The 22318-nt window shown below is 47.6% G+C and overlaps 1 protein-coding gene across 1 annotated transcript; it reads right to left on the bottom strand.

The window, feature by feature from the left end:
* Nucleotides 1-2266: 2266 nt before the first annotated feature.
* sft2d1 (SFT2 domain containing 1) lies at nucleotides 2267-19320 on the bottom strand. Its single transcript, XM_047029521.1, has 8 exons — nucleotides 19135-19320; nucleotides 18173-18259; nucleotides 16458-16540; nucleotides 13579-13660; nucleotides 11555-11590; nucleotides 11148-11206; nucleotides 6029-6058; nucleotides 2267-2854 (listed from the first exon to the last, which is right to left on the bottom strand). The coding sequence occupies exons 1-8, from the start codon at nucleotides 19198-19200 to the stop codon at nucleotides 2815-2817; spliced, it is 483 nt and encodes a 160-aa protein (XP_046885477.1). The 5' UTR covers nucleotides 19201-19320; the 3' UTR covers nucleotides 2267-2814.
* Between the last annotated feature and the right edge of the window lie 2998 nt (nucleotides 19321-22318).

Here is a 22318-nt window from a genome sequence, read left to right as displayed (position 1 = left end):
ATAAAACCAGAATTCAAAATCAAGCAATCCACCAAAGGAAAGGTAGTAGAGAATAAGTCATATGTGTCATAACTACAAAAGCTCCACTGCTCTGATGAAGGGCATGGTTTGGGGTAGGGTGATGCAGTGTTGTGTGTGGTGTGTTGACCAGCTTGGGAGAGTTAAAATAAACTGGCTTCGACTTAGTATTCTCTGAGGGGACCAATGACATACCAGAAATCATTAAAGCTGATAGGGTTATGGATTAACTGGTCAAAACACAGTGTTATGGTGATGTTTGAGTTAATACCACTGGGTTTACCCAATGATAAAAGGGGAAAGAGACAGAGGGAAGACAAGAAAGGCTTGAGGGGTTGCTTCAAACTAGCCTGGACCTCACAGGACACTGGGGTGAGAGACCAGTTACCTTCATCCCCACACAACATCACCCAAACACTCATCCACAACATCACCCAAACACTCATCCACAACATCACCCAAACACTCATTCACAACATCACCCAAACACTCATTCACAACATCACCCAAACACTCATTCACAACATCACCCAAACACTCATTCACAACATCACCCAAACACTCATTCACAACATCACCCAAACACTCATTCACAACATCACCCAAACACTCATTCACAACATCACCCAAACACTCATCCACAACATCACCCAAACACTCATTCACAACATCACCCAAACACTCATCCACAACATCACCCAAACACTCATCCACAACACTCACAAACATGCCATACCCAGACACAGATGGGGGGGGGGGGGGGGGGGAGAGAGAGAGAAACAGGAAGAATGAGATAGAGATATGAAGTGGAGACAGATGTTTCCTTCCTCAGAATCAGGACCAGGGTGCCAGATGAGCCCCAGTTCACAAAAGCAAGAACCACAGACATCCTGTCTCCTTGATTAGTAGGGGGGAGGGGATTAAATAGAAATCACATCAATGTGTAAATAACACAAATGTACACACAGACACGTCCAGTGGCAGACTAATTGCTTTGGGAAGTCTACATCCAGCTGTCTCCTTCAACAGACAGGACATAAGAGGAGTTTTCTGCCTGGCAGTCTAATTCCTCGTCCTATAGAAAAACAACCATAAACACAAGACAACCATAAACACAAGACAACCCTAACACAAGACAACCCTAACAAACGTGTTTTAGCCACACAGGAAGCCAGAGACAACCTCCATACACAACTGACACCCAGGTAACTGATCTTCCCCACACAGCCATAAGCAGAGGATTTCCTTTGTTGGCTGAGCTGGGAGAAGCTCCCCCCCCTCCTCCATACCTCCAGTACCATTGCTGCTCCCTCTCCTATCAGTCACACACGCCTCATTAGCATAATCATCATGTGACCAGAGCTCGCGCTACAGCTGGGATGAGCTTCGGCATTGCTCCTGAGGGGTTGTCATGGTAACCGCATCCCTTGGTGATGATAGGGAGGCGAGCTGCTGGAGAACCAGTGGGTTATTAGGTCATGTCATGATTGGAAGAAAAAATGGATTGGGCGGAAGAGGGGGTTTGAGAAAGGGAAGAGGGGAGGAGAGTGGGAGAGGAGTGGGAATCATTAGAACATCTGGCAGAGTGTTCTGGAATAAAAAGACAGCTAATTCATAGTCAATTAGTTCAAGCGGTGTAGCTGAGGGAGAGATCTCAATGTTCCAGGACATGTGTGGAGCAGAGTAGGACGAGACAGGACATGTGTGGAGCAGAGTAGGACGAGACAGGACATGTGTGGAGCAGAGTAGGACGAGACAGGACATGTGTGGAGCAGAGTAGGACGAGACAGGACATGTGCGGAGCAGAGTAGGACGAGACAGGAAGCCAGACTCTTGGTGTTCAGGGGTGTGACAGGGCTGAGGTTAGAGGAGGCAGGGCAGAGAAGAGGCAGGTCTGGGGAGAAAAGAGGCAGGTCTGGGGAGAGAGGAGGCAGGACACAGACAGACTACGCCCTGGGTCTCCCCTGTCGCCCTGGATATCCATTAGGCTGAAGCTCTTCATCTGGGGACACAGCAGACTAATTCTTTATCCATCACTGCCTTCAACACACACACACACACACACACAGTTGCCACATGGCAGACACATGCGCACACACAAACAAAGGCAGACACACGGCTGACACACACACACATGCACACACTCACAGGCAGGCATGATTGCACAGACACAGACAGACACACAGACAGACACACAGACACAGACATCGTAAATCAGTCTGGTGTTCAGAACACATGAGTCAAAAGCTTTGGGTGAATTATACGTTTACTGCATCAGTACAGTTTTCCATGGATATTCTTCTGATTTCACACTTAATGCAACTCATAATTCTAACACTTCTGAAAGTGGAAACTAAAGTTAAAATACCACTTTGTCTTAACAAAATGAGTAGAAAATAAAAAAAAAACAATAAAGCACTGGGTGTATTTTCGGAACTTATGTGTTACAAACATTGTATTACAAGTTCAAATACGTACTTTCCCTGCACTTTACAAATCAGATATAAAAGTGAAAGACATTACATATATTAGGAACATTCTTAAATATTTTAATTTCAAGCAGTCACCACACTCTCACACCCAAAAGCAAACACTCCTAAAATAATTCTGATGTAAAGTGTTCTGTTATACAGACAGAATAGTAACTAGAGGGAATGCCTCACAGTGTAAAGTAGCAAAACACAGATTCAGAGGAGGGAAAGAATATTATAAAATTGAAAAGAAACATTTGACAGATAATCTGTTGTCGTAGTTTGCATGTTGGGACCAGGCTTGTGACTAATGGATCCTGCAGTACTAACTCAAACAGGTGGTGAAGCACTTCATCACTGCATCTCTGTTGAGAGAAACAGAGAAACATCAGTTCAGGTCCAGTAACAAGCCAGACTCTGGGACATTTATAGTTCCAAAGATGTGGACAAGAAATTGTTCCAGGAACTAGAACAAGATAAGTATAATTTTGTATATTTAGGATTTAGGTTTATTTTAAATATTGTGGTGCACACTGCCCTAACATATGTAAAATAAAACATTTTATTCTTTATCTAGGCATGTTGTTCATATTCACCCTGACTTTAGTAAGTAATAATCCAGGAAACGTGTGCACACACACACACACGTACACGCACGCACACACACACAGGGCGGTAGCTGGGTGTGGCTCATCAATATATGAAGGGTGTTTTGTTGAGGTAGCTGGGTGGGGCTCATCAATAGATGAAGGGTGTTTTGTTGAGGTAGCTGGGTGGGGCTCATCAATAGATGAAGGGTGTTTTGTTGAGGTAGCTGGGTGGGGCTCATCAATAGATGAAGGGTGTTTTGTTGAGGTAGCTGGGTGGGGCTCATCAATAGATGAAGGGTGTTTTGTTGAGGTAGCTGGGTGGGGCTCATCAATAGATGAAGGGTGTTTTGTTGAGGTAGCTGGGTGGGGCTCATCAATATATGAAGGGTGTTTTGACGGGGAAGGAGCACATGCTCAGAGGGATGTTACCATCTCTAACCGTCCCGTCCCACCCCTCCTTCTCCCGCCTTTCTTCCCTACCCCCTTTCCTCCCCCTCGCCCTCCTTCCCCTTCTCTCATTCCACCACTTCAGGTATGGTATGCTGTGCTGTGGGATGATGCAATGCAGGCAGTAACCAAGGCAACAGCAGAACAAGGTCACATTCTACTTCCTGCCTCCCCCTCTCTCCACACAGTCTCTCTCTCCTCCTGATCCCTTCCTCTTTCACCCTGTGTTGCTATGCAGACTCCGTCAGCCTGAGAAGAAGGTGTGAATGCAGCCAAGGCTACAGCGGAGGAAAGACCATAACAGAGCAGGCAGGGGGTTGGTGGAGAGACTGGTGACAGCATCTCGTTTCGCTATTCTGATTCGCAGTTTATCCCCATTCACACACACACACACACACACACACACACACAAACCAAACCCACTCACCCCCTTTGGACAAAAAAACAACATTTAGCATCAGCATCCCCCCCTCTTCAACCCCTTCTCTTCCCCTTTCCTTTTTTAGTCCCCCACAGCAGGCTGACTGCTATTTTAGCTTCAAAAACACTTCATGAATAGATAATCAATCACTAAGTGGTCCCTTTTTTTCTGATGAAAGCACCTAGCAATGGCTAACCTGCACACCCCTGCTAGCTAGCTCTGCCACCGAGCTAACACTAAGCCTGTCTAGCCCTGACACAGCTTGCTAGCACTGTAACTGGCAAGCCCTAGCAAATTACTTAGCTAGCATTGAAACAGATTTGCCCTGGCTAGCTAACCAGCATTTTACCTGGTAAGCGCAGACATAGCTTTCTTGCATAGATAATAGTTGGGCATCAGCTAACCAGCTGAGAGAATCAGCCTAGCCACATAGCTGGACCACCTGCACAGGCACTGCCCTGTGAAGCCTGGGGCAGCCTTTCTACAGCTACCCGAGTAAACCATATTACAGCATCAGCGCTCAGCAGGCAGGAGGAGAGTGAGGTAGAAGGTGAGGTAGAGGGTGAGTCAGAGGGTGAGGAAGAGGGATGATAATGGGTTGACTTAGAGGGATGAGGATGATGAGTTGAGGCCAGCAGAGCAGAAGGGTGATACATGCATTATGGTATTTATTGAGGGATGTGGCTCCATGATCACAATACTGTACATGTCAGCTCTGCAATAACAACCACCGCTGGGCTATAATCCAATCTGCCAAATGAAAATGGATTTAACCAAGAGGCTTACTGGATAAAGGGGAAAAACCATTTATTGCCCACACGAAAAGCCGAATGCTCTGACTGGGAACAACAAGGGAGGGAGTTTGAGTAAACATACCAGTGGGCACGTGTAGCTCTAAATAAGGAAAAACAATATTGATGGTCTGTTCTACTCTAGCTCCTCAGAGCAGCCAAGGAGGAGGCTCGCACGCGCTCTTTGTCTCCTCTCCTTTCTCGTCTCTCTGCTCTAAAGGGGGGAGGAGGTGAGCGGGGGGGGGGGGGGGGGGGGGGGGGGCGCAGGGTGCGTGTGTGCGGGGGGGGGGGGGGGCGCAGGGTGCGTGTGTGCGGGGGGTGGGGTGTTGGTCCTCAGCTGTCAGATGGGACTAGGGTTTCTCCAACTTGGAGGGAGAGAGGGAGGGCGGTAAGACCTCTCACTACACGAGAAAAACATTCCCTCATTCACAGCTGGCCCGGGTCAACGCTGCGGCTCTGGTCATGGACAGCAGAAAGGACACCAGGACCACATGGCTAGGCTACCTTCAGCTCCCTAGTCCAACATCCTCAAGCACCACTTAACACATCAGACAGCAAAGCTGAGGCGTTCAGCTCATCACTCATTATCATCCGGCAAAAAGCACATGATAACCACACTGTGGATCTTAAAGAGCCTTATGGTCAAAAAAAGCCTCCATACTGTGAGCTGAACCTGATGGGGTGGAATAACAAGCAGCCATTTGCGTGTCCCTCGACTGAAGGGGGGTGGGGGGTGCCATATGGTGAAGCCAAACAGTAGGGTGTTTAGGGGTAAATAACAACATGTTTTCATTCTGGGATCATCTGGCTCTCTGTGGTGTTTGTGTGTGACTGAAACAGAAACATCCCAGCGGTGGCTGTCTGTGTGCGTGTGCGTCTGTGTGTGTGTCTGTGTGTTGCTGTGTGTCTGGGCACAGTGCCATTTGTGGATGAACAGTTTTAGAGATAGTGTTGGTGTGTCTGGGTTTCCCATAATCCCATAACCAAGACACTGAGACACATAGCAACTGGCCTGCTAGCTCACACCAAAAGGTGAACCTTTAGCACTCAGACAGACCATAATAGGAGACAGAAAAATAACATTTAAATAACATTAACAAATCTGATTTGCTCCACAGGACTTGGGTCAATCAGACATGCTTCAGGTAGACTTCAGCTCTGAAAGATCCTATTTGGAAAAAGGTCAGAGACACAGAGACCAGCAGCCCAACTTCCCCAGAGGCAGAGGAGCTGCTTCAAATGAGTGACACAAACAGGAAGTGACACAGACAGGAAGTCTCTGGATCTTACCTGGCAAACGGAATGTATGAGATGCTGTACCTGGAAGAGACAAAGAGAGAAAGGAACAAATAAACAAGGAGAGAAAGAAATGGAGAGAGAGGGGGGAGAGAGAGAGAGAGAGAGAGAGAGAGAGAGAGAGAGAGAGAGAGAGAGAGAGGTAGGGGGTTCAGTGTTACTTCAGTAGTCAGTGACATCAACCAACGTCAGCTGTCAGGATTTAAACATCCTATATAACTCAACAATCAAATTAAATTGAAGATTATATGAACTGGTGCGTTAAAATCCAACTGTGAGTCACATCTAAACCTACAGTTGCCTTGATACCGATGAGATTAGATTAAAAGAGACAAGAGAATTAGAAAATGTATTTCCCATAATACAAACCTGGTCATTATATAAAACTAGAGGGTTAAGGTTTGCGAGTTTGTGGTCTGTTAGACATTAGTGAGAGTTGGGTAACACTCCATTATCAAACATACTCTTTCTGTTTCAGTTTAGTTAAAATTTAAACAATTTAAAACAAAACAATCATAACAGTATACAGGTAATCTGGTCCCCAGTTCTAGACCACCCCAGTTTAGAACACACCAGTTCTAGGACACTCCAGTTCTAGGACACCCCAGTTCTAGGACACCCCAGTTCTAGGACACAACCGCAGTTCTAACATCCCAGATCGAGAACACGCCAGTTGTACACAAACCCAGTTCTAAAACACGCCAGTTGTACACAATCCCAGTTCTAGAACACGACAGCTGTACACAACCCCAGTTCTAGAACAACACAGTTCTAGAGAGCAGGATATGAGGCAGCCTATCCTGCGATCATTCACCACAATGATTAGTGTGCGTACAGTAATCATTAACCAGCAGGTCTGTTCTGGCATGAGTGGTATTTGATCTGCCTCGCTGAGCAGTCTGCAGGAATGTGTATTATCACCTCCTGTCAAGGAGAAGAGCACACCCTGGTCTGACCTAGCCTGGGTCTGGGTCTGGCCTAGCCTGGGTCTGGCCTGGGTCTGGCCTCTACCGTAGACACACAGCCCCCACGCACACAGACACACAGCCCCTCCACCCACAGACACACAGCCCCCACGCACACAGACACACAGCCCCCCCACCCACAGACACACAGCCCCCTCACCCACAGACACACAGCCCCCCCGCCCACAGACACACAGCCCCCACGCACACAGAAACACAGCCCCCACGCACACAGACACACAGCCCCCCCACCCACAGACACACAGCCCCCGCGCACACAGCCCCACCGCCCACAGACACACAGCCCCCCCACCCACAGACACACAGCCCCCACACAGACATGCTGTGCTGTATGTGTCAGCTCCACATACACAAAAGTGCGTACGTGTGAGTTGATCATGTCCTCGTTACGCCAAGACTTGGCTTGGGACACCCAGCTGCCAGTTGCCGGGGCGACGGCTGGCGGAAGTGAAGGGAGGGATGAGGGACAGGGTTTATCTAGACAGGGCTACTCCAAAGGGAGGTGGTGTGTCTCTAGACTCTGCTCCTCCTTGGTGAGGTGAGGTGGTGTGTCTCTAGGCTCTGCTCCTCCTTGGTGAGGTGGTGTGTCTCTAGGCTCTGCTCCTCCTTGGTGAGGTGAGGTGGTGTGTCTCTAGACTCTGCTCCTCCTTGGTGAGGTGAGGTGGTGTGTCTCTGGGCTCTGCTCCTCCTTGGTGAGGTGAGGTGTCTCTAGGCTCTGCTCCTCCTTGGTGAGGTGAGGTGGTGTGTCTCAAGGCTCTGCTCCTCCTTGGTGAGGTGAGGTGGTGTGTCTCTAGACTCTGCTCCTCCTTGGTGAGGTGTTGTGTCTCTGGGCTCTGCTCCTCCTTGGTGAGGTGAGGTGGTGTGTCTCTAGGCTCTGCTCCTCCTTGGTGAGGTGGTGTGTCTCTGGGCTCTGCTTCTCCTTGGTGAGGTGGTGTGTCTCTAGGCTCTGCTCCTCCTTGGTGAGGTGAGGTGGTGTGTCTCTAGACTCTGCTCCTCCTTGGTGAGGTGAGGTGGTGTGTCTCTGGGCTCTGCTCCTCCTTGGTGAGGTGAGGTGTCTCTAGGCTCTGCTCCTCCTTGGTGAGGTGGTGTGTCTCTAGGCTCTGCTCCTCCTTGGTGAGGTGAGGTGGTGTGTCTCTAGACTCTGCTCCTCCTTGGTGAGGTGGTGTGTCTCTGGGCTCTGCTCCTCCTTGGTGAGGTGAGGTGGTGTGTCTCTAGGCTCTGCTCCTCCTTGATGAGGTGGTGTGTCTCTGGGCTCTGCTTCTCCTTGGTGAGGTGGTGTGTCTCTAGGCTCTGCTCCTCCTTGGTGAGGTGAGGTGGTGTGTCTCTAGACTCTGCTCCTCCTTGGTGAGGTGAGGTGGTGTGTCTCTGGGCTCTGCTCCTCCTTGGTGAGGTGAGGTGTCTCTAGGCTCTGCTCCTCCTTGGTGAGGTGGTGTGTCTCTAGGCTCTGCTCCTCCTTGGTGAGGTGAGGTGGTGTGTCTCTAGACTCTGCTCCTCCTTGGTGAGGTGGTGTGTCTCTGGGCTCTGCTCCTCCTTGGTGAGGTGAGGTGGTGTGTCTCTAGGCTCTGCTCCTCCTTGGTGAGGTGGTGTGTCTCTGGGCTCTGCTCCTCCTTGGTGAGGTGGTGTGTCTCTAGGCTCTGCTCCTCCTTGGTGAGGTGAGGTGGTGTGTCTCTAGGCTCTGCTCCTCCTTGGTGAGGTGAGGTGGTGTGTCTCTGGGCTCTGCTCCTCCTTGGTGAGGTGAGGTGGTGTGTCTCTAGACTGCTCCTCCTTGGTGAGGTGAGGTGGTGTGTCTCTAGGCTCTGCTCCTCCTTGGTGAGGTAAGGTGGTGTGTCTGTAAGCATCTAGACACCGCTGATCTCCCACCTGTGATCTCCAGGGCCATGGCAGCTCTGGGTCAGCAAGCGCTTAGAGAGGCGCTGTTAAGTCCATCCTCAACATGTGCGGAGGTCAGGGTTAGCTCTTCACAGAGGGGATGCTGCCCATCTGTCCCCTTGGAGGCAGGGGGGATAGAGGCAGGGACAGGGAGGGAGGCATGGGCAGAACAGGGGCAGGACAGGGTCAGAGGCAGGGGCAGGACAGGGACAGAGGCTGGGACAGTAGGACAGGGACAGAGGCGGGACATAGGCAGACGGAGGGACAGGGGGAGAGACAGGGAGAGATAGACACACGCAGGAAACAAGGAGACCAAGAGAGAAAGAGGGACTGAGGCAGGGAAAGGGACATGGAGAGAGAGAAAGGCAGGGATAAGGAGAAGGGTAGAGGCTGAGGTCACAGGACAACTCAGGTCACAGAACAACTCAGGCCACACACCTGCACAGACCACGGCCTTGTTCTCAACTGACCTGCCTGATGGACTGACGGTGAGCAGGGAAACTAGGGTAAGGCAGGAAGGTGGTGGAGGTGCTAGCCTCACAGTGATTATCTTTCTGTTTACTCACTAACAGGATTTAGCACCTGCCAAGTGAGGCAGCTCAGCTGTCTGTCAGCCAAGCCAGACATCTTATTAACACAAACTGTTAGCAAGTGACTTGTACTGTTACTGCTTGTAACACCCACTAGTTCAAGTCTTTTATTTGTCAGGTGCACAGAGCAACACAAGGTTAGACTGGACTATACTAACCCTAACACTAAAACGTCCTAAATTACAGATAAAATAAATAGTACGCTATACTAACCCTAATACACAAAAAAAAACCTAATCTAACCTAAGTGGAGTACAGTGCAGTAGTGCAAATTTGCAGATCAGTGACTATGTCAATGACCAAACAGGAACCTGGTGGCGAGGTACAGTAGTGCAATGTTACTGAAAGAGCAACCAGTAGCTGAAAGTGACAGTGTATAAGTGACTAGTGTGCAGTAAAAATGTCCATATCAGTGTCCATTGAGAAGCCTGATGACCCTTACGCTTGGGTAGAAACTGTTGTCCAGTCTGCGTGTGCGCGACCGGATGCTGCGGTAACGCCTGCCAGAAGGCAACGGGGTAAAGAGACTGAAGGATGGGTGGGAACAGTCTCTTAGAATCCTGCTGGCTTTCCTTAGGCAACGTGTGTGGTAGGTGTCCTGTAAGGCTGGGAGCTTCCTGCCGATGAACTCAGCAGAACGGACCACACTTCGTAGGGCCTTGTGGTCCCGGTCTGTGCAGCTCCCATACCACACTGTGATACAACCAGTCAGAATGCTCTCTATAGTGCATCTGTAAAAGTTAGTAAGGATGACTGAGTCCATACCAAACTTCTTCAGTCTCCTCAGGAAGAAGAGGCGCTTACGGGCCGCTTTGACCACCTTGTCCGTGTGAACAGACCAGGTGAGGTCATTGCTGATGTTCACCCCGAGGAACTTGAAGCAGCTGACCTTCTCCACTTCCGATCCATTGATGAATAGGGGTGCATGCTCCTCCTTCTGCCGCCTCCGATAGTCCACAATCATCTCCTTGGTCTTGCTGATGTTAAGAGAGAGGTTGTTGTCCTGACACCATGATGTCAGGGTGTCAACCTCCTCTCTGTAGGCTGACTCGTCACTGTCAGAGATGAGGCCCACGATGGTTGTGTCGTCAGCAAATTTAATGAGGAGGTTGGAGCTGTGCGTTGCCGCACAGTCGTGGGTGAACAAGGAGAACAGGAGAGGGCTGAGCACACAGCCCTGGGGGGTGCCTGTGTTGGTGATCAGTACAGATGAGGTGCGGTCACCGATTCTCACCACCTGTGGCCTCCCCGTCAGGAAGTGGAAGATCCACTTGCAGAGGGAGGTGCTTAGTCCCAGGTCCACTACCAGGATGACCCACCGTTAGCATCGCCCACTGTTAGCAATACCCACTGTTAGCATCGCCCACTGTTAGCAATACCCACTGTTAGCATCACCGACTGTTAGCATCACCCACTGTTAGCATCACCCACTGTTAGCATCACAGACTGGTACCATCAAACACTTTTAGAATGTTAGTTGTTAACGCCCACTGCTAGCAACAAACAACAATATAAACACACACTGTTGGCAAAACACACAAATACACCCACAAAGACACATCAACACTGGATCAAAGACTACACCTGACAAAAAGTTAGCAAGCACAACATAACCTCCCGGTCTCCCAGCCCTGTGTACCTAATACCAGCATTACTATGACTACTTACCATGTCATAGCCAGGAACTGCAGGATACAGAAGATAATGGCCAGACCTTTTTTCCCCCACTGGAGGGATGAGCACAGAGAGAGAGACAGCAAGAGGGAGAGAGGGAAGAAAAGAGGGGGAGAGAGAGAGGGAGAAAGAGAGGGAGGGAGAGGAAGATGGCGAGATATCAGATCTTGTTTCAGTGATGAACAAAGAGCAGTTGTAGAGGTCACAGAAGGCCCCAGCTCTCCACAGAGCCCGGGTGGTCCTGTCACGTGCTCCTGGAAAGGCCGCTACATCAGAGCTGAGAGTCCCCGAATCACAGACAGGGGACATTATCACACAATACCACAGGTGGCCTACATTAGGGTTGGGAGTGGTAGGTCTCAGGCGAGCTGCTCCACCTTCAGAAGAGGGATTACACTTACCCAGAAGACTGCACAGAGGGTCAGGATCAGGCACAGCTGTGGGGAGAAAGGCAGAGGTAAGTTTCTCGCACAATGACACTACCATCATGGAGGGATAACACTACTACCATGGAGGGATAACACTACTACCATGGAGGGATAACACTACTACCATGGAGGGATAACACTACTACCATGGAGGGATAACACTACTACCATGGAGGGATAACACTACTACCATGGAGGGATAACACTACTATCATGGAGGGATAACACTACCATCATGGAGGGATAACACTACCATCATGGAGGGATAACACTACTATCATGGAGGGATAACACTACCATCATGGAGGGATAACACTACTACCATGGAGGGATAACACTACCATCATGGAGGGATAACACTACTATCATGGAGGGATAACACTACTACCATGGAGGGATAACACTACCATCATGGAGGGATAACACTACCATCATGGAGGGATAACACTACTATCATGGAGGGATAACACTACCATCATGGAGGGATAACACTACCATCATGGAGGGATAACACTACCATCATGGAGGGATAACACTACTACCATGGAGGGATAACACTACCATCATGGAGGGATAACACTACTACCATGGAGGGATAACACTACCATCATGGAGGGATAACACTACTACGGTGACTGGGGAGGGAGTCACTAATTTAAGGGATCTCTCCTTCAGAGACACATTCAGACAGCAAATGTCCATGTGCCAGGGGCCCTGGGGAGGTGCGGCACCTCGTCTGGGCATCACCAGAACAGAAACACTTTTAGGAGTATTAGAAACACTCATATATACGTCAGGACTTACAGGAAGGGCCCAGTCCACACACAGCTTACTAGCCTAAATACATTTTTATTTGATTTATTATTTATTTAATTTTACAAGCAGGAGGACTATACTGATGCCCATGTATCAATCTTTCGCTGTTAAGTGTCACTGTTTTGTCTGCCATCTTTTCTTTTTTCGCTAAGTGTCTTATTTTACCCATAATGCAAAGCGCAACAGACTAGCTATGTCAGTCTTACATGAGTCACTGATCGTAAAGCTTTATGCAACAGGTAAATTGAATTGTCTATGGCAAGTCGGACTTAAAGTTGCATTTAAGTCTAAGACTAGGTCTATTTTTATGCAACTGGCCCCAGGAAGCAGCACGGGGGAGAAGAAAGATGAGGGGGGAGAGGGATTGGATTAGATGAAGGAGGACAGGAACGAGGAGAATGAAAGGTGGAGAAAAGGAGGGAAGCATATGTTGTCCACCCCACAGGAGGGACTTACAGGAGGCTAGAGGCACGCTAGGCTTGGCACACACCTGCCTGCTGGGGACACAAGCCTACTGCTATAATCCACTGATTAATGTCCACTCACAGCAGTATCACTCACAGTGAGACTGATGCATCACAAACATATTAAGATCACAGGTGTTTACCTGAAACACAATTCTGTAAGCACTGTTGTATTAGTAGGTACTGTACAGAATATAGTACATATCACATCCATTCTCAATGTAAGCATGGCTAGGTTACATCAGCCATCTAGGAGATTAGCAGTACCACCTGAAGACTGACAGACCTGGGGCTATAAGCAAACACTCAGCAACTGTGATGCAAACCCAACGCACTTCTAATCAAGTGACTAATCTCACAAGATTGTCCCAGGTCTGCTGTAGCAGCATGAAGGGGCGAGGTGGGGTGACATGGTGGGGGGGGGGGGGGGGGGAGAAGGGGGGAGGAGTGGGGGAAAAAGGGGTGAAGTGACAGTGAAGGGGTGAGTTGGGAGGAGAAGGGGTGAGGTGGGAGGAGAAGGGGTGAGGTGGGAGGAGAAGGGGTGAGGTCGGAGGAGAAGGGGTGAGGTCGGAGGAGAAGGGGTGAGGTGGGGGGAGAAGGGGTGAGGTCGGAGGAGAAGGGGTGAGGTAAGAGAGAGCGGTGAGGTGGGGGGAGAAGGTGTGAGGAGGGAGATGGAGGGGTGAGGCGAGAGAGAGGGGTGAGAAGAGGTGAGGTTACCAGCATGACACAGGTTGCTATCAGTCTGGTGGGCTCGAACATGCGCTTCAGTTGTTTCAGAGGCCCCATCAGGAAGCAGGTGCTGCAGGAGACACACAGAACAGTAAAGTCAACATGTGCCATCCCCCATCTCACTGTGTGTGTGTTTTGTAAGTGTGCTTGTGAGCTGTGTTTGAGTGTATGCGTGAGGTGTGTGTATGTTTGTTTGTCCTTGTGAGTGTGTGTGTGTGTGCGGGCAAGACAATGGCTCCCCCTCTCCCCGTCTCTCTGACAGGTAAAGAGGCTGGAGGAGTCGGTATGAAGTGGCCGTGGACAGAAGACAGAGCTACCATTCAAAACAGACAGCAGGCAGCCTTGTGGATACAGGATGTCTTGTTGCATTGTTAGATCCGCTAGCAACACCGCAGGCTCCAATTAGCCCCTTGCACCCAGGAATTATCACCCATTCTTACAGAGAGATGATCAGTTTTCACCAAACACAAACACGAAGCACAGTAAGGCCATGACCAACATTTTAGACCATTTGTACATTAGTCTAATCTGTCATGTTTTGAGCTCAAGACTGTCACATTCTCTTTGAAGCGCAGCAGATCTCTCATGCAGGATCACCCAGAGGGTTAGGGTAAAGCTGGCTGTGATACAGCAGATTGTTGCAGAGATGTTTGTGCACAGAGAGAGAGAGACAGAGAGGTGTTTGTGTCTGCTCTGGTAACCTAGGCTACCTGGCACAGTCTGTAGACAGACAGACAGACAAGCAGATTAGATTACTTTATTTGTCACTGTGCAGTAAAACCATACTACAAAATGTATTTCTGCAGCCTCTAAAACAATACTCACTTTCATACACACTCACAAAATAAATAAAATAAGAAAAATTTAAAATAAAAAGGCAGGCAGGCAGGCAGACAGACGGACAGGATGACAGACAGACAAGCACACAGACAGGCAGACAGGATGACAGGCAGACAGACAGTCCCTGAGTGAAGGAGACCAGTTCTGTTGGGCTTGTTTTCTCGTTTGAAGTTCATATTTGTCACACCAATTCACAATATCAGCAGATAAAGATAATGTCCCTGCTTCCTGCTAAACACAGGTCAGATGACCAGGGGACAGAGCCCTCGTAGCTCACCGGCAGACCTGCTAAACACAGGTCAGATGACCAGGGGACAGAGCCCTCGTGGCTCACCGGCAGACCCTCTCCAGACAGGGTTGTCAAGTCTTTTGTAATGACACATTTCAAGCACTTTTCAAAGATACATTTTTTCGAAATTAAGGGCCAATAATTCACATATACCAGTCTAACCCAGCACCTGACTATACAAAGACTTGAATGGTTTACCTTAATTAGCAGTGGCACCACCCGGCAGTAAGTAAAGGAAAACCTTTTATTCGATCAGGATGAAACCTTGCCAGATTGATATAGACCAACCAGCCAATCATGGGGAATCATTAAAAAAGGCATATTACTGAAAGCCCTGACAGACTTTTTCATACCTTGTAACATTTTTTGATTAAGTCAGAAGGAGCTGGTGGAGTGTGTGATAAATCTGGGGGGGGAGTTGAGGCTAAATCCAAGCACTTTTAAGGAGCTCTTTATAAATTCAAGCACTTTCAAGGTCTTGATTTCATTTTTTTTTTTTTCAAGTACTTTCCAGACCCGTGGCAACCCTGTCCAGAGGACTCCAACACACAGGCTGGGACGGGACCCCTACAGGACAGCTGACGACAAATCCTGACTCACACCCAACTGCTGCTTTAGCCGTCAACGTTACCGTGGCCACCAACCTGCTCCAAACACCAGCCTGGAGACGGAAGGGCTCCGAAAACAAAGCAAATGCTGACCCAGTTTCTGAGTGTAAACACTCGAGACTAAAGATACCTGTGAAGCAGACGAGCCAGCGTGTGACACAGCTGACGGGACACTCAGAGGTGACTGGTGTCCCTGGCCCAGAGCCCTCATCTTATTTATACAAAGACATCTGAACTCTACACCGTTTCTTTGGCCCAATATGAGGCCACTGTCTCACACATCCTGTAAACAAACACAGCAGCTGTCAACAAGAACAACAGACACACAGGTCCCAAAGCATGAATGTGTTGCTGTGTTTTTGTGACGTGATGTCCAGCTCCAGGACATGAGGAGGAGCTGACTAGGACAGGAGGAGGAGCTGACTAGGACAGGAGGATCAGCTGACTAGGACAGGAGGAGGAGCTGACTAGGACATGAGGATCAGCTGACTAGGACAGGAGGAGGAGCTGACTAGGACAGGAGGAGGAGCTGACTAGGACATGATGAGGAGCTGACTAGGACAGGAGGAGGAGCTGACTAGGACATGATGAGGAGCTGACTAGGACAGGAGGAGGAGCTGACTAGGACAGGAGGAGGAGCTGACTAGGACAGCAGGCCTGAACAAGGACGAGTCTGTGTCTGTCTCCATCAGTATATCAGTAGACCAGACTGCCACTGACTAATATCTGTTTGTATTTCCTTGTTGAATTCACTGGACAGGCTCCTGGTGGTGGGTCACCAGCCTAATTATTGATGGGTCATTTTTCAAGCGTGGACAAAAGGCCTAGCCCCTCGTCCATCATGTCAAGTGCAGCATCAGGGATCCGAGTGGTTCAGACAGGGCGGGGTGTCCCAGCCTGGCCGGTCACACAGCCAGCCTCAGGGGAGTCAACTGCTTCCTGACTCTCCTACAAGATGTGAATGTCCAGACCTCAATCACTGGAATCAGTTCCATTTGATTTTGTTAGGGCATTTCATACACACCATCCACCTTAATCCTGACATGACTGAAACACAAAACAGCGCCAACTGTACTGCATCACTACGGTCAGAGTGAGGCCCCCCTGCCGTGGACCCACAGAAGTCTTACCTGGAGATTGCTGACAGGTTTCCTAACGTGTAGAACACAGCAAACAGCTTGGAACCATTGGGTAGGAATAACAACGCTGTGCCCTGGGGAATAACAGGGTAATTAGATCACAGTCATGCTCTATCCTTCAACACGATCAGAACCACATTATCATCATCAAGCTTTATTACAATCACAATCTTGCTATCACATATCGCAATCATTCTCACCACAATCATATCCATGCTTTTATCACTTTCCACAAACACACTTTATAATTCATAACAACCATGCTTTATTCGAACATTTTATTAACCATGTTTCATTGATATATCATGAATAATATAAATCGAGGCAAGTCTGACCGATTATAATTAACAAGAGTATTTGGATTAGTTAATGTCTAATATCACTTCTTTTGGAAAGCATACTTTAGGTTTTGCACAAAAAAATGTATCTATATACACTATTTGTACATTGCTTTGTATAAAGTGTCTACTAAATGAATGTCAAATGTAATCAGTAGTACTTCATACAGATCCAAGATGACTCTGAAACCTTTTGGTGTGCGCTCCACCTAGTGGACAGGGTCAGTACTACAGAGAATTTCCGCTCAGGCCTTGCTAAGCTTTAAGGGACACAGTGTGGTCAAATCCACACCCAAATCAGTCTTAACATGATCATGAGTCAGGAGAAACACTGCCCTGAGGATCATACAGACAGTGAGGCCTCAGACACTGGCCTGGCCTTACAGGCTCATGTCCTGGTTGACGACACTAGCCTAGCGACATGGCAACAGGAAACAGTGGTGTGGCGGTTTGACGAGGTGACGAGGCAGCAGAGAGATGTTGCCTGCTCTGTGCTGATGGTGTGGGACCAGTTTCCATGTGGCAAACAGCCAACTGATGCAGAATCACCAGGCATGAGGAAACACACAGCTAAATATGTTGCCAAGAAACACTAAATCCAGCTTAGTCAGAGGAAACTAATGAACTGTTTGGTGACAGGAAGTATTTCAGTTATGCTGAGAGTAAAAAGATGAAACACACAAACAGTATTTACCAGCAAAGAGTAGGCTGCTTGAAAATTTGTAATTTGTTTGTATAAGAGCTCAGTGGCTACGCGGGGTCAGATGACTGAGCGGTTAGGGAATCGGGCTATTAATCAGAAGGTTGCCGGTTTGATTCCAGGCCATGCAAAATGACGTTGTGTCCTTGGGCAAGCCACTTTACCCTACTTGCATCGGAACGGGGAACGGGGGACGGGACATTCCCTGTACTTACTGTAAGTCACTTTGAATAAGAACGTCTGCTAAATGACTAAATGTAAAGCTGTAACTATTTGTCTGTAACTTTGTATAAAGCTCAATTAAATAAATAGTGATTGTGGATATATAAGGGTGGTCCTGACAGTGGGATTCAGCATTCACAGTGGGAGCCCTCAGTCCTATATACTGTACTGGCCCAGCTGCAGTGTCGGGACAGGCCTCTGCCTACTGGGTTCTACCCCTGCTACGTAACATTACTGACTACACAGTGTATACTACTGTGTTGGACTAGCCCCCTGGACCAAAGCACAACACAGCTGTATTCTCTGCTGCACCGACGTCTGTCAGAATACTATTAGCCTGTTCCTGTACGGAGACTCACGTTGAGACAAGTAGGTGGCTGAATCTTAAATGTAGTCAGTCAGTGTGTGTGTCTGTGTGTCTGTCTGTGTGTTCTATCCCCACTGACTAGTATGGAGCAGAGGACGCCTCCTGCGAAGCAGATGATGAACCACTTGACCCTGGTGCTGTAGCTGAGCGTGGAGGCATCCAGGACCTGCAGGGAACAATAGGAGGAAGTCACAAGATGGGCAGCGGCCCACACACACACACACACACACACACACACACACACACACACACACACACACACACACACACACACACACACACACACACACACACAGGGGGGCTCGGCCTGGCCTAGACCACCACGAGCACGATAACATCCCAACATCCACATCACATGACTCACTGATGATACGGCACGATCTGAAGAGATACACAGGCCTAACTGCTGGTAGTACCGTGTATTTAACAACGGCATTACTAAGTTGTGCCATACGATCAAGTATTTTCAGGAGACATTCATTCATAGGCTTGTCTTTAAACCTTCAACTTACCTTCTGTGGCCTTCAGTATCCTTACGAAAGCATGAAAAGAGTGGCAATACATTCAATTACACCACATTTTATAAAATTAGTGGGAAAAGGAAGTGTCTCTAAAGTGTATTTCCTAAGGAAGGTCAACAGCTGTACTACTAACCAGATCGGCGAGCAAGCAAACAAACTAACTACAGTTGGCAATGTCATCTGAATTTGACAGCTTGCTGACTTGCCTTGGGGAGCTTAGCTACGGTAGCTAGCCTAGTATAGACAAGCTGTCAAATTGGGTTTTACTGTGGCGAAAATAGTTGAATAAGTCAAATAATACAAAACTAGTATTTTGAAGCAACTCAAGAATTAAAACAAATAGCTATCAAACTATTTTTTATTCAAACAACAACATCAGTTTTTCAGTAAACTTGACTTAATATCGTGTCACGTAGGTTAAAAGTCACCAGAGTAGTCGGGGTGCTACAGTAGAACAAGATCAGTTAAAATATTCCCCGTCAAACTGGTTTACCAACGAGCAGTAGTTACTGTACTTTACCTGTGCCGTAAGCCCTAACTCCTCATTTTCTTCTTGTCCACTTAGTACACGACGTAGCTTGTCCATTGCAATATATGTGCGTATTCCTAAATTAGTTCTGCAGCTAACGCTACTAGCTAATAAGGACAGTTCGCTTATCCGATGAAACTATTTCCTTTTCCTCGGACCTCTATGGGCGTGCTACTGGGAAATAGCGTCACCTCGTTTTGGACGCTTGGTTCTTCCGACGCACGATCTGCACGCTACTCGTGTAGGCTTATAGTTAGTGAACTTTACTAGCGAATTACTACAAAGGCCCAAGCGATGGCATTACGTCGCATAGATGTTTACTATGAGGCGCGGCGGTCACGTCTGTCAGCCGTTGCTTTCCCGTGTTGCTGTTTTTGTTCTGCACCGACACCTGTCTCTAATTGCAGGTTTTAGCTCGGCGACAAAATCCCGTTTTTTCTTGGGGGAGAAAGGAAAACATAGGGAACCTTTACATAGCCTACATTATTTAGAATCTGGCAGTTTAGCTCTCTGTCTCTTTCTCTCTCTTTCATCAAAGAGCAACATGTGCCCTTCATGAAAAGCGTCCACAGAAAATTAAATGTTTTGGCAGAGACTATTGCTACGTGACTGAATGGTATCCTAAATGAAACACAAGGGGGAGGTATAAAACCAGTGGTCCACGTTTGGGTGTGTTGGGTGCTTCAGCACTGATGCACAATTCTGTGATGCTTTGTGTACGAGGATTTAGCCAGACACTTTATGAAGTTAGGCTACATCGTTGTTGGATAGCCTATGATTCCATTTTTTATATATTCTTCCGTATCGCCCAGCAACTTGCCTAGGCCAGTAGTCCGAGTATGCTCAGTTTGGCAATCTGTTCTTGGAGCAAAACGGTGTTCTTTTCAATAGGAACGTTTTATGACACGATTTATGAGACGACTTTATAGAGCACAGAAAAGCCGCTTTCTCCCTATTCATGTGTAACCTCCGTGAATATGGAAGATATTGTTGTTGCATTCCAGGGGCGTAGCTGCAGCTCGCATTTGATACTAAGTCCAGGCAACCTTGCCCTGTCTTTATCAGAAGCAAACTCGGCGCCAGAAGAGATACAGTCATGGGAGGCTCGTAGATGCGGGTCACAATGTCCTCCTTAAGGACGTTGCTCGTGGTGCTGTGTTTTTACATACACGCCTCATGCTTACCAGTACAGTCTAATGCATCAGTTATAACATGAAAGGTATAGGCTCCATATCATATGGAGGTATCTATCTGTATCACAATCGCGTGGAAAGACAAATGGCAGGTGCCAAATAAACACAAATACTTTTCAGCTTTCCCAAGCTCCATCCTTTGCCAAGGTCATTCTGTTCTGATACCGAACTGCTGATTAGTTTATGATGTTGAATTTTGAAGATGTCTGCTATTTATTGGATAACTATGAATCAAATGTTATGTAGCCTACAGCATATTAAAGTTATGTGTGTGCATTTATACAAAATGCATGATCGTTTAATTGACAGACATTATAGCCAATGACTAATTGTATGATTATCTTGGAGCTATATATGGACTAACTAGTATGATTTCAAACAGGTATCGTACTAGAATCCGTCAATGCATCACTCTGCTCATGCTATAGTCTGTTAAAGTTAGGGTTACACTAAAGGCCTTGGAAGCTTTTTTGGACAGTTGTCCAAATCAAATCAAATCAAATCAAATTTATTTGTATAGCCCTTTTTACACGCAAGCATGTCACAGAGGGCTTCACATGCGCCCATAGAACTGCCCCTCAACCAACCTAAACCCTCAAGGAAGACAAGGAAAAACTCCCAGAAAAACTCCCACCGGGAGAAAAAATGGAAGAAACCTTGGGAGGAGCAATTCAGAGAGGGATCCCCTCCTCCAGAGACGGTTGGTAAGAGAGAGGAGCAGAACACAAGCTAAACATAGTCATACAGTGTCAATGGGTTTTGAAACACCAAAATCCATTGTTCGGCTTTATAGACGTTGGATGGGACCGGGAAACTCGCTGTTGGCCGTCATGGAGACTGGATTCCGGGTGACGACCTGGTTCAGCGTTGGCAGACCGACGACCAAGCAGGTCCTGACAGCTCAAACCCCCCACACCACAGGGAATGTGTGGGGGGGGGGACAGAGAGGAGAGCAGGGATTAGAGAATGCCAGGAGCAGCTAACAGTTACAGTCAAAATAGAATGAGATCCCCACCGGTCAAGTGTGGACTAGTGCAGCAATTTAACAGAGCAAAAAGGGTATTTGATGCAGCCCCACACACCAAAACAACGACAGCCCCCCTCAGTTGGAACATGAAATCTGTTCCAGGGGAAAGAACTCTAAAGTAGGTTATACTTATACGAATAAGGATGAAAACAGCCAGTCCCCCGTTGTCTCCAACTAGTAATAAAAACTATAACAGTAACAATATACAGCAACGGAACTATAATAATAATAATACTAACAATATACAGTAACAGGTTTACTTTATTTGTAACATCTAGCTGGGCAATGTGAACATAAGCTATAATTAAAATTTAAAAGTTACATGTGATACACACATAGGCAAGCACACATCCCAGGTTTACATAGAAAGTACACACATACTTCCCTTTAACAATCATAGAATTGACTAAACAAGAACGTTTTTAATCTAGTTTTAAATGTCGAGACAGTATCAGCTTCCTTAATTGAGATGGGTAATTTGTTCCAAAGAAGAGGTGCTCTATATGAGAACGCCCTACCTCCAGCAGTTTTTTTCTTAACTTTGGGTATTACCAGATAGCCGGCATTTTGAGATCTTAGAGACCTTGCGGGGCAATAGGGTGCAAGGAGACCGGAGAGGTACAGTGGTGCCAATCCATGCAGAGATTTGTAAGTTAGTAGTAGAACTTTGAAATCAGCTCTGGCTTGGATAGGGAGCCAGTGTAAAGAGATAAGAGTCGATGTTATATGATCAAACTTTCTAGTTTTAGTCAATAGTCTAGCAGCAGCATTTTGCACCCGCTGTAAGTTTTTTGGGTAGGTAATTGGGAGGCCAGAGAACAACACATTGCAGTAGTCCAATCGGGACGTAACAAAAGCATGTATTAGTTTTTCAGCATCATCCTTTGAGAGGAATTTTCGTATTTTGGCAATATTACGTAGATGGAAAAATGCTGTTCTGGTGATTTGCTTAATA

Source organism: Hypomesus transpacificus, chromosome 11 (genome assembly GCF_021917145.1).
Source record: "Hypomesus transpacificus isolate Combined female chromosome 11, fHypTra1, whole genome shotgun sequence".
In the NCBI taxonomy this organism is placed as follows: Eukaryota; Metazoa; Chordata; class Actinopteri; order Osmeriformes; family Osmeridae; genus Hypomesus; species Hypomesus transpacificus.
Note: the sequence above shows the minus strand (reverse complement) of the source record. Positions and strands in the feature narration are given on the sequence as shown.